Here is a 12,543-nt window from a genome sequence, read left to right as displayed (position 1 = left end):
GTGTTATTCTACCCATAGTGTGCATGATGTGTTATTCTATGCCCTGGATGTGTATACTGTGTTATTCTACACTGTGTGTGTGATATGTTATTCTACCCGGGATGTGATTGATGTGTTATCCTACCCTGGGTGTGTATTATAAGTTGTTCACTGGTCACGAGCCCAAAGGGCAAGGAAAACATAAAAAACATTGAGGGTATCTCAACCCATGGGCTCCAAGGGACCAGTGAACAACATATTTATCTCACTAAGCACCTCAATGTTATTTTTGAACTGTTTGAAGCATGGGTATCAGCCAACCTGTGTGAGTCAAACAATTTGATTCTTGCATCTTACTATTTGTTCCCCATAGGTTTTGTCCTTGTTAAGTCACTGTGCTGTAATTCCCCTTCTTAATATTCACAGGGGCTACATTTGAACATTTTGTCTAAATATTGTTCTTGGAATGAGAGTCAGAAATTTATAGCCAACGCTTGATTTTGCGGATGACGCAAGAAAAGCGGATATATAGTTATCTCCCTTCCATCAATTTCCATTTGCAAAACATCAGTAATTTCCAAGCATCAAGCGTCATTTAATGTTATTTGAGATAGAAAATAGGTAACTAAGGCGACGTAGCAAATGAGATGCTATTGACAGTGGGGTATATTGCAAAGCACCATGCTTGTAAGCATTGGTTCTTCCGTTGGTGTGTAAAGAGTGTTATTCTACCCTGGGTGTGTATGCTGTGTTGTTCTACCATGTGTGTATGCTGTGTTGTTCTACCATGTGTGTATGCTGTGTTATTCTACCATGTGTGTATGCTGTGTTATTCTACACCGGATGGGTATGGCATATCATTCTTCCCTGGGTGTGTATGGAGTGTTGGTCTACCCTGGGTGTCTATGCTGTGTTGTTCTACCATGTGTGTATGCTGTGTTATTCTACACCGGATGGGTATGGCATATCATTCTTCCCTGGGTGTGTATGGAGTGTTGTTCTACCCTGGGTGTCTATGCTGCGTTGTTCTACCATGTGTGTATGCTGTGTTATTCTACACCGGATGGGTATGGCATATCATTCTTCCCTGGTTGTGTATGGAGTGTTGTTCTACCCTGGGTGTGTATGGAGTGTTGTTCTACCCTGGGTGTCTATGCTGTGTTGTTCTACCATGTGTGTATGCTGTGTTATTCTACACCGGATGGGTATGGCATATCATTCTTCCCTGGGTGTGTATGGAGTGTTGTTCTACCCTGGGTGTCTATGCTGTGTTGTTCTACCATGTGTGTATTCTGTGTTATTCTACACCGGATGGGTATGGCATATCATTCTTCCCTGGGTGTGTATGGAGTGTTGTTCTACCCTGGGTGTCTATGCTGTGTTGTTCTACCATGTGTGTATTCTGTGTTATTCTACACCGGATGGGTATGGCATATCATTCTTCCCTGGGTGTGTATGCTGTGTTATTCTACACCGGATGGGTATGGCATATCATTCTTCCCTGGGTGTGTATGGAGTGTTGTTCTACCCTGGGTGTGTATGGAGTGTTGTTCTACCCTGGGTGTCTATGCTGTGTTGTTCTGCCATGTGTGTATTCTGTGTTATTCTACACCGAATGGGTATGGCATATTATTCTTACCTGGGTGTGTAGTATGGAGTGTTGTTCTGCCCCGGGTGTGTATGCTGTGTTGTTCTACCCTGGGTGTGTATGCTGTGTTATTCTACCCAGTATGGGTATGGCATATTATTCTTCCCTGGGTGTGTACCGAGTGTTATTCTACCCCGGGTGTGTATTGAGTGTTATTCTTCCTTGGGTGTGAATGGTGTGTTATTCTACCCTGGGTGTGTCTGATGTGTTATTCTACCTTGAGTGTGTATGGTGTGTTATTCTTCCCTGGGTGTGTACATTGTGTTGTTGTCCCCCGCTGCAATTTTCAGCGTCGTCTGTACAACCGTCCATCCGTACGTACCTTGACTGTTTTTTCAAGGTCACCACAACACTTTGGTCAGTTTTCAGATTCTTGTTATGAACTATTGCACCCAATATCTTCAAATTTAGTGACAGCCTACATTGGGGAATTACGTACACACTAGTCAGTTTTGGTGACCTTGACCTTATTTTCAAGGTCACCATGACACTTTAGCCACTTTTCAGATTCTTGCACCCAATATCTTCAAATTTGAGTGGGACAGTAATCACATACTGGCTGTTTCAGTGTTGACAAGCCCAAGATAATGGATACAATCCTGGACAACATTGGACAGACACCACTGGTCAGGGTCAACCGCATCACCAAGAAGGACGACATCAAGTGTGAGCTCTGTGAGTGACATATACAGTATGGTTCAAAATTATTGAGAATAGCTAAAGCATTTCATATTATTAAACGAGAACAAATCAGATAAAATTGAATGTATTGTGAAAGTGAACTGACCTTTTCATGTTGTGTAGGTAACAATTTAATATTTTATCAAGTCTCCTTGAGCTTCATGGCACAGTTTAAGACGGGTAGGCATACTTCCTATCAGAGAGGTTAGTCTCTCGTGAGTTATGCTGTCCCAGTATCGGACCACTTCTCTCTTCATGTCTTCAATTTTTGTCAACCCCTTTTGATTCACACATTCCTTCATCATCCCCCAAATGTTCTCAATGGGATTTAAGTCAGGACTATGTGCAGGAAATGGTAATGCAGTCACATTTTTCTCCTGAAACCACTGCTTGGCATGTTTTGCGGTGTGTTTAGGATCATTATCTTGCTGCAAAATCCAGTCATTTCCATAAAACACATGTGCACTTGGAAGGAGAAAATTATCTAATATGTTAGTGTAGCGTTGACTTGTCAGATTTCCCTCAAACACACACAGCGGGGTCGTTCCTAATAAGGATATCCCTCCCCATACATGAAACGTTGGGCTGTATTTAGGTCGTCGATACAACGGTGCTGACGCAGACTTTGTCCATATTTTCACATTATTGGGATATACCCATATTGAGCTTTCATCAGTAAAAATCACATTTTCCCAGTCAAAGTTTTCATGTGCCAAACACCACTGAACACGCCTGTCTTTATGTTCTTGTTTCATGAGAGGAGAAGGAATTCCAGTCTTTTTCTCCCATCCAAGATCAATCAAATTTCTTCTAACTGTAGATTTTGATACAACTGTTGATCCCCTTTCTATCATTTCATACCTGATGTTAGAGATGCTTGCCCTTTGCTTTTTAGACGCTAAAATTCCCAGCCGGACGCGATCTGAGAAGTCCAATTTTCTGGGTCTCCCTGCTCCTTTCTGGTGCCCCAAATCCTTCCCCTCTTTAAAATTCTTCCTAATCCTATACACAGTAGAAAGAGGAGTTCCTGTTCTCTCTGCCAATGTATTTACATCATCAATTCCTTGATTACACAACTCAAAAATCAACCTTCTTTTATCTTCAGCAGACATTGTTGACAGCGCTGAGGAAAATGACGTCTGCTACAAATTCAGGGGAGGTAACTCTAATTGTACTATACTCAGTAGGCCAAGATGAGTTACCTCCCTTATATCATTACTTAGTTTTAAGTATCAGTGAATCAGTTGAGGTGTTAGGATAGCTCAAAGTAAGAAGAAAAATTCTCAATAATTATGAACCAGACTATACAATAACCTTCAACACTGATAGGGCAGTGGGTTAGCCTTGTTTTGATGGCCATTTCTATTGTCCCCCACCATGATATTGCTTGAACATTGTTGAAAGAAGCAAAAAGGTATACTCACTCATTTACCCATTTAACACTGACACCTCATGCCAAATACCTCACATGACAAGTGGAAAATTTGTTACAGAATATCGCTACCCAGGGTTTTATGAATGCTTTTCAGATGCTCCCCAAATGCACAGAAAATAATCGAATCTAATAATTTATAAATTCCTCTCAACTTGAGAAGAGGAAAACTTGTTCCGAAAATTGTCCCCGCCAGGGTTTTGTCGGATGAGGGGATAAGGATTGGTGACTGTTGACATGTATGTTATCGTATCCCAATGGTTTAGATCATGGTCATGATGATCACCATTTTTTGCCCAAACAAGATATATAGACACCAGTCTTCTTCCTGGAATATTGCTGTGTGTGGCATTAAGCTCAGAATAACAAACATTTTTTGTACCCTGATCTGGCAGCAGTCCCTTTGATGGTGTATCTAATAGTTACACCATGGCTTGAAGGAACTTAAGACTGCGGCTATCTGATTGGCTCATTACAAGTTGGCAAGCCACGCCAACATCTCCCCCACACATGAAACAGTTTCAGTTTACCTGCCTCAATCAAATGTAAATCTGCTAAGATTAAACCTCAACAAAATTACATTTATTACCTTTAAATTTCGAGGACATATTACATATTCAAACGAGGTAATCTGGAACAAATAGTGATAAATTTTCACACAAATTTGGAACTCAGTTACAGGTACAGAAAATCCACAGCCGAGTGAGTTTCCTTAACCTCTGCAGCTTGTGAAAGAATTGTGTCTTTGATTGTCACATCCCTTTCCAGTCTGTTACATTCAACTTCATCCATCATTTGTGACAATGAAATGTCATCTAACTGTCATCCCACTCATGGCTTAACATTGTGACAGTGTGAAACAGAATGATTTCAAATTCAAACTTCCCATGTAGACTTTGAATATATGCAATGAGGGTGTGGTACAAAGCAGTTATGCTATCCAGTCATTCGAGGTTTGTCCAGATAGACAGTGGGCGAGCTGGCGTTGAGTGACAGCTGAAAATGTGTCTCTGGCTGCACCCTCAAGTTATTCAGCTGTCAATCAAAACTGGCTCGCCTATCATTTATCTGGACAAACCTCTCGTTTTTTAGATAGCATAACTATTACTTATTTGAGTGGCATTGAGAAGGCGGGCAGGGACATAATAGTTATTTATTATTTATATAAGCGATACTTGGGTATGGATGCTAACAATCTTATCAAGGTGTACATGCTACACTGAACATTTAATATAACTTCAGTGTTATTTATAACACTTATAATGCTTTAGTGTTAAATAAGAGGCTTCATCCATTTCACTTTCCCTTACAACCTATGAAATGTCATGACTTTTGTTTTAACAAATTTGACAGTGTTAATGTTCATTGTTATCCTTTGTAGTCCGCAATAGTAATCGCATACCAGTGAGTTATAACCTGTTTACCTATCCAGTTTGTGGTGATGTGCATTGAGAGCACAGGTCATTAATCAGGTGAAATTAAGCAACATTGGTCACAGAGAATCCATGGATGAATGACCATTTGGCAGCTTGACTCCTGAGAGCTTCTAGAACTTTTGTCCTCCTCCACAAATAAGCACATGTTGTCTCACTTAAGTCAAGTGGGTCTGTTTGAAATTGCTTCTGTTCACCCAGCAGAAAGTGGGTACCAGATGGGATGTGACTATTAACCTTCTAGCACCTCACAGGCAGCTTAGGTTACCCAGGGAAATAAAGTCCGTCAAGTTGTATATACCTAGAGCTTGTCCCTGTAGTGTGGAGTTCAGCACAATATTAACCAATTCATATTTTTCTGAGAAATAACTATGTTTCACACTATGGAACAATCAGAACATCGGCACAGTTATTTTCTGGCTCATTTGCAGTGGTCAAGTGTGAGTACTTCAACGCTGGTGGGAGTGTGAAAGACAGGATTGGTCTGCGGATGATCATGGACGCTGAGGAGAAGGGACATCTGAAACCTGGTGATGTCCTCATCGAACCCACTTCTGGAAACACAGGTAGGTCAATCTGTGTCCACATTTATAACTGTCTCCCAGTGAAACAAAGGAACCCACTTTGTGAAACACAGGTAGTCTATCTGTACATGAAGATCACCTATTGTTGTCCCTGAAACTGTCACCCAATCACAACAACAGGAATCACTTTGAGACTCGCTTCTCAGTGTTACGAAAGGCAAGGGCTTCATATTATGTATAGCCTTGTGTTGCTGGGACAGATGCTTCTAAATGGCAGTGATACATATCATTTCACACAAATAAGCTTGACGAATACAATAAATGCCTATACAAAGGTTTCAGCATCTTTATGTCACAGCAATAAAAATGTGAAATAAATGTGCATAGTCTTCAGTGAAAACTGATCAACATGAAAAGGAAGGAAGCCTACAGCCTATTTGGGTCAAAATGTTAACAGTCTAAATCGGTTCGTGATCAAACATTCATTTCAGTGCAGAATATCGTGAAAACACCAGACCAACAAAAATATTTCACAAGGTTTGTCTTCAGAATAAGTAGCCTACTCTACAAATTCTGATAATTTTGTTTGATTTTGCATCTGAAGTTTTACAAGGGTAAAGTAACATTAGTAATGTTAAGCATGAACTGTTGTGACATTTCAAGCACAGCCTGTCGATTTACTGACAGGGTGCATGAAATGATGAAATATATTTCTGACATCAAGTCCATTTTGATTCAAACAGACTTCAAGTTTGTCCGTAAATACCCAAAACACCCGTTGTCTGTTAGACAGCTGTAGGTGCTAACTGAGTGTTTGTTCTTTATGCAGGTATTGGTATTGCCTTGGCAGCAGCAGTGAAGGGATACCGCTGTATCATTGTGATGCCAGAGAAGATGAGCATGGAGAAGGTGATGTGTGTAGTTATACACTGACATGTAGGTACAAAGCTTGGAGAAGGTGATGTGTGTAGTTGTACACTGACATGTAGATACAAAGCTTGGAGAAGGTGATATGTGTAGTTATACACTGACATGTGGATACAGAGCATGGAGAAGGTGATGTGTGTAGTTGTGCACTGACATGTAGATACAAAGCTTGGAGAAGGTGATGTGTGTAGTTGTACACTGACATGTAGATACAAAGCTTGGAGAAGGTGATATGTGTAGTTATACACTGACATGTGGATACAGAGCATGGAGAAGGTGATATGTGCAGTTGTACACTGACATGTAGATACAAAGCTTGGAGAAGGTGATGTGTGTAGTTGTACATTGACATGTAGATACAAAGCTTGGAGAAGGTGATATGTGTAGTTATACACTGACGTGTGGATACAGAGCATGGAGAAGGTGATGTGTGTAGTTGTACACTGACATGTAGATACAAAGCTTGGAGAAGGTGATGTGTGTAGTTGTACACTGACATGTAGATACAAAGCTTGGAGAAGGTGATATGTGTAGTTATACACTGACATGTGGATACAGAGCATGGAGAAGGTGATATGTGCAGTTGTACACTGACATGTAGATACAAAGCTTGGAGAAGGTGATGTGTGTAGTTGTACATTGACATGTAGATACAAAGCTTGGAGAAGGTGATGTGTGTAGTTGTACACTGACATGTAGATACAAAGCTTGGAGAAGGTGATATGTGTAGTTATACACTGACATGTGGATACAGAGCATGGAGAAGGTGATGTGTGTAGTTGTACACTGACATGTAGATACAAAGCTTGGAGAAGGTGATATGTGTAGTTATACACTGACATGTGGATACAGAGCATGGAGAAGGTGATGTGTGCAGTTGTACACTGACATGTAGATACAGAGCATGGAGAAGGTGATATGTGCAGTTGTACACTGACATGTAGATACAGAGCATGGAGAAGGTGATATATGCAGTTGTACACTGACATGTAGATACAGAGCAAGGAAAAGGTGATATGTGCAGTTATACACTGACATGTAGATACAGAGCATGGAAAAGGTGATATGTGCAGTTATACACTGACATGTAGATACAGAGCAAGGAGAAGGTGATATGTGCAGTTGTACACTGAAATGTAGATACAGAGCATGGAGAAGGTGATGTGTGTAGTTATACATTGACATGTAGATACAGAGCATGGAGAAGGTGACGTGTGTAGTTATACACTGACATGTAGGTACAGACCAAGGAGAAGGTGATATATATATAATTATACACTGACATGTTTCCCCATATGTATAATATTTGCTAATGTGTGCAGGTGGACGTGTTGCGGGCGCTGGGCGCTGAGATTGTTCGTACCCCGACCAGCGCTGCCTTTGATTCCCCTGAGTCACACATCGGTGTAGCACGGAGACTGATGGAAGAGATACCCAACTCCCACATTCTAGATCAGGTACAAGGATCTAGGGAATAACTTATCTCTCAAAAATCACCAAACACTATTTAATAATGTACCTTATCGTTTAGGAGGGTTAGGGTAGCCTAGTGGTTAAAGCGTTCGCTCATGGCACTGAAGACCAGGGTTCGATGTCCATTTCTGTTGTCTCTTTCTGAGATATTGCAGATATATACAGGTACAAGGTTCTAGGGGATCATTTATTGCTCTGAAATCATCTTCCACTATTGAATACCAGGTAGCCGGGTAGTGAATGCTTAAAGAACTAGGTTCAAAGCCCATTTTACTCATGATAATGCAGGAATAGAAACAAGGAGCTAAGGGATAATTTATCACTCCAAAATCATCATACAGTATGTAATACTATATATACCCTGGGGGTTGGGAAGGGTTGGGGTAGGGTCAGTCCAGTGGTGAAAGTGTTCACTCATCACACTTGAAGAATTAATTTTGAAGCCCGTTTCATTCATGATATTGCAGGAATAGGTACAAGGATCTAGGGGATAATTTATCACTCCAAAATCATCATATCATATTTATTGCTGTACCTGCTTGGGAAGGGTAGGGGTAGCCCTGTGGTGAAAGCATTCACTGGTCACACTTGAAAAGCTAGGTTCAATGCCCATTTTACAATTCTCAATTGGCTCATGAAGATCGGGGTTAGAATTTTTGTATCCCATGCTAGTCATAAGAGGCGACTAACGGGATTGGGTTGCCTTTGATCGCTGACATGGTGGACACATGTTATCCCAATTGAATAGATTATGCTCATGCTGTTGATCACTGGTCCAGACTCGAATATTTACAGACCTTTGCCATATAGCTGGAATATTGCAGAGTGCAGTGTTGAACCACAAAGAATTAATCTTGTGTCAGGACAGGCATTTGGATAAACCAGTGTTGTTTTGATACCCTATTAAAATCATAATCAAATTTTACAGTTCAGTACCATACACTATATTCACACTTATCAAGATGATACTGTTTCCAGTGCAAACCTCATAATGGATTTCTTGGCCTCACCAGTATTTCCGTGTTTGTAGAAGGTGAAATACTGCCCAAACTGTCTTTTGCTGTCATTTAGTAAAATACTGTTGCTGTGTTGCAGTACCGCAATGCTAGCAACCCTCTTGCCCACTATGATGGAACTGCTGAGGAAATCCTTCAGTCATGTGATGGTGAGATGAATTCATTGAATTTGCATGATTCTGTGACAATCTGGGTTAGAACTGACCTTCATCAACATATGCATGTCTTGTGTTCAGGATGGTGTGGTCACACTCGGTGGCTTGGTTGACACGTTTCATTGTATTACAGTTTCATGGTTTTTATCAGGAGCTGTAGAGAAGCAGATACTCATTAAATCAGGAAGCAGATACTCATTAAATTTCAGGAAATAATCTTAACTAGGAATTTTTGATAGAACAGTATAAGACATGACAAGATCTGCGTTTTGACCTCACAGCCCAGACATTTGGTGAGGTGTTATCAAAAATTCAAACTTATGTATCCTTGACAGACAAATTGGGAAAAGACTGAACTGTCTAGCACAGATTTGAATGTTTACATGTCATATTTGTTGGAATGTTAGTGAGGGCAGGAGTGAACAAAAACAAATATACAGTTCACACACTAAGTGTGAAGTCACTGTGATGGGTTCCAAGGTTATGGCGAGGAAAGTACGACCCGAAACTGGAGGTTGGGGAGAAGCAAGACCAAGAGCACGTAGCACTTGAGGTCTTACTTCTCTCCACCGGATGGTTGAAAACTTTCTTTCCCAACCATAACTGAGGAGCAGTGCTCTAGTATACTTGTAAACATATTATGCATTGTGGATTATTATGCTCCTGTATCAGTGTCGGCTTGGTGGCCATGAGGTAGAGCATCCGCTCAGTCACCTGATAGATGCACTTCCATTCCTGCTAGGGAACACATTTTAAAGTTGATCTTTGATGATATTTTTCAGTTGATTTCAAACACTCACATATCATCTGAATTGAAATGTTGATGACACTCACTTTCTCTCACATGCACTCACTACAATATAAGAATCTTGGGGCATATATTCCACAACATGTGAATCTTTGTGCATTTATGCCACAATCTTTGAGTCTTTGGGTGTTTATGTTGTAAATGTGTGTAATATGTGACTCTTGATTCTGTATTTTTGGTAATAAGATCTTTTTTTAGTGATATTGAGAACTAAGACCTACTGAACCAATTATATCGTTGTAACTGTCAGACTGACTGGAAATATTAAGACCCTTCTATCTTGTGTCAGACAAGCTGGACATGCTGGTGCTTGGAGCTGGGACAGGGGGCACACTGACAGGTGTAGCCAGGAAGATTAAAGAGAGGTGCCCCAACTGCAAGGTGAGAGTGTGTGAGTGAGTGAGTGCTGGGTTGTGGAAGAGGGGGCACAATGACAGGTGTAGCCAGGAAGATTAAAGAGAGGTGCCCCAACTGCAAGGTGAGTGTGTGAGTGAGTGAGTGCTGGGTTGTTGGACAGGGGGCACACTGACAGGTGTAGCCAGGAAGATTAAAGAAAGGTGCCCCAACTGCAAGGTGAGAGTGTGTGAGTGAGTGAGTGCTGGGTTGTTGGACAGGGGGCACACTGACAGGTGTAGCCAGGAAGATTAAAGAGAGGTGCCCCAACTGCAAGGTGAGAGTGTGTGAGTGAGTGAGTGCTGGGTTGTGGAAGAGGGGGCACACTGACAGGTGTAGCCAGGAAGATTAAAGAGAGGTGCCCCAACTGCAAGGTGAGAGTGTGTGAGTGAGTGAGTGCTGGGTTGTTGGACAGGGGGCACACTGACAGGTGTAGCCAGGAAGATTAAAGAGAGGTGCCCCAACTGCAAGGTGAGAGTGTGTGAGTGAGTGCTGGGTTGTTGGACAGGGGGCACACTGACAGGTGTAGCAAGGAAGATTAAAGAGAGGTGCCCCAACTGCAAGGTGAGAGTGTGTGAGTGAGTGAGTGCTGGGTTGTGGAAGAGGGGGCACACTGACAGGTGTAGCCAGGAAGATTAAAGAGAGGTGCCCCAACTGCAAGGTGAGTGTGTGAGTGAGTGAGTGCTGGGTTGTTGGACAGGGGGCACACTGACAGGTGTAGCCAGGAAGATTAAAGAGAGGTGCCCCAACTGCAAGGTGAGTGTGTGAGTGAGTGAGTGCTGGGTTGTGGAAGAGGGGGCACACTGACAGGTGTAGCCAGGAAGATTAAAGAGAGGTGCCCCAACTGCAAGGTGAGTGTGTGAGTGAGTGAGTGCTGGGTTGTTGGACAGGGGGCACACTGACAGGTGTAGCCAGGAAGATTAAAGAAAGGTGCCCCAACTGCAAGGTGAGAGTGTGTGAGTGAGTGAGTGCTGGGTTGTGGAAGAGGGGGCACACTGACAGGTGTGGCCAGGAAGATTAGAGAGAGGTGCCCCCAACATTTTTATTTGTTGGGAAGTACTTATACTGTAGCTGAAATATAGGGCATACAGATTCTGATCACCTCTGGAGAGGTACCCCAACTGAGTCACATTGTGTGTTTGCTGGAAATTGCTTATATTGTGGCTAAAATATAGCGGCTTACACATTCTGATCAGGACTCATATCTTTTTCTGGTTGTGGCCCCTTAGCGCATTTCAGGGTTAAGGGCAGACAGTGCCTATAGAGACTCCTGTCTCTTCATTAGGCCTATTATGAAGCTGTTGTATGACCTGCCGTAGAGTAAGAGCTAATATTTCCTTCTGATTCATGGTATCAGCCATGGCAGAGGATAGTGATAATGCTGTTTATGGTTGCGTTCAGTATTTGAAGTGGCTTGCATTTTACTCAGATCATTGGTGTGGATCCTGAGGGCTCCATCATCGCTGAGCCAGAGGAGCTGAACAAAACGGACAAAACGTTCTACGAGGTAGAGGGCATTGGCTATGACTTCCTGCCAACAGTCTGCGAGAGGAAGGTGGGTACAAACAAGTTACAAGTCTTTAAAGTATCTCTTCACTTAAACATTTCCAATTCCATTAAAATATTGATTACTCACCTTCATGTTATTCATATATGGGTTGGTTCATGCATGTAAACGAACTCCAACTTGTACTCTGAGAAAGTTATGCATACCTTTCACTCATTGTTTTGACTTTTTATGTGTGTATATCTGAATTATCCATGTGTAATTTATGCATCCTTCCCTGTGTATCCTTCAATTTGATCGTGTGCTGTGTCCATGGGTTGTTTGTACCTGGTTGTCAGTGGTGTTGAATTGTTTCAGTTTGTAGACAAGTGGTACAAGTCCGTGGATAAGGACTCCTTTATCATGGCACGGAGGATGATCCGTGAGGAGGGACTACTTTGTGGTGAGTTGATGGTGGAGGGGTTTGTGAAAGTTTTGTTCATGACATGCAGGGGATCACCTCCTGTGCACTTTATTTTATTGTTTTTATATTTTTTATTTAGTTTATCATTTTATCTATCATGCTTT

At 41.8% G+C, this 12,543-nt stretch overlaps 1 protein-coding gene across 1 annotated transcript in view; it reads left to right on the top strand.

Annotated features, from left to right (window-relative positions):
* LOC137290876 (cystathionine beta-synthase-like) overlaps positions 1-12,543 on the top strand; it is a 43,132-nt gene that overhangs the window by 18,869 nt on the left and 11,720 nt on the right. The window contains exons 3-10 of the mRNA XM_067822046.1: positions 2,196-2,302; positions 5,605-5,739; positions 6,527-6,606; positions 7,947-8,081; positions 9,193-9,262; positions 10,366-10,457; positions 11,899-12,024; positions 12,334-12,418. Coding sequence (XP_067678147.1) covers positions 2,196-2,302; positions 5,605-5,739; positions 6,527-6,606; positions 7,947-8,081; positions 9,193-9,262; positions 10,366-10,457; positions 11,899-12,024; positions 12,334-12,418 — 830 coding nt within the window. The remainder of the gene's footprint in view (positions 1-2,195; positions 2,303-5,604; positions 5,740-6,526; positions 6,607-7,946; positions 8,082-9,192; positions 9,263-10,365; positions 10,458-11,898; positions 12,025-12,333; positions 12,419-12,543) is intronic.

Source organism: Haliotis asinina, chromosome 1 (genome assembly GCF_037392515.1).
Source record: "Haliotis asinina isolate JCU_RB_2024 chromosome 1, JCU_Hal_asi_v2, whole genome shotgun sequence".
Lineage (NCBI taxonomy): Eukaryota > Metazoa > Mollusca > Gastropoda > Lepetellida > Haliotidae > Haliotis > Haliotis asinina.
The sequence above is the reverse complement of the archived record's forward strand: the minus strand, read 5'-3'. Positions and strand labels throughout refer to the sequence as shown.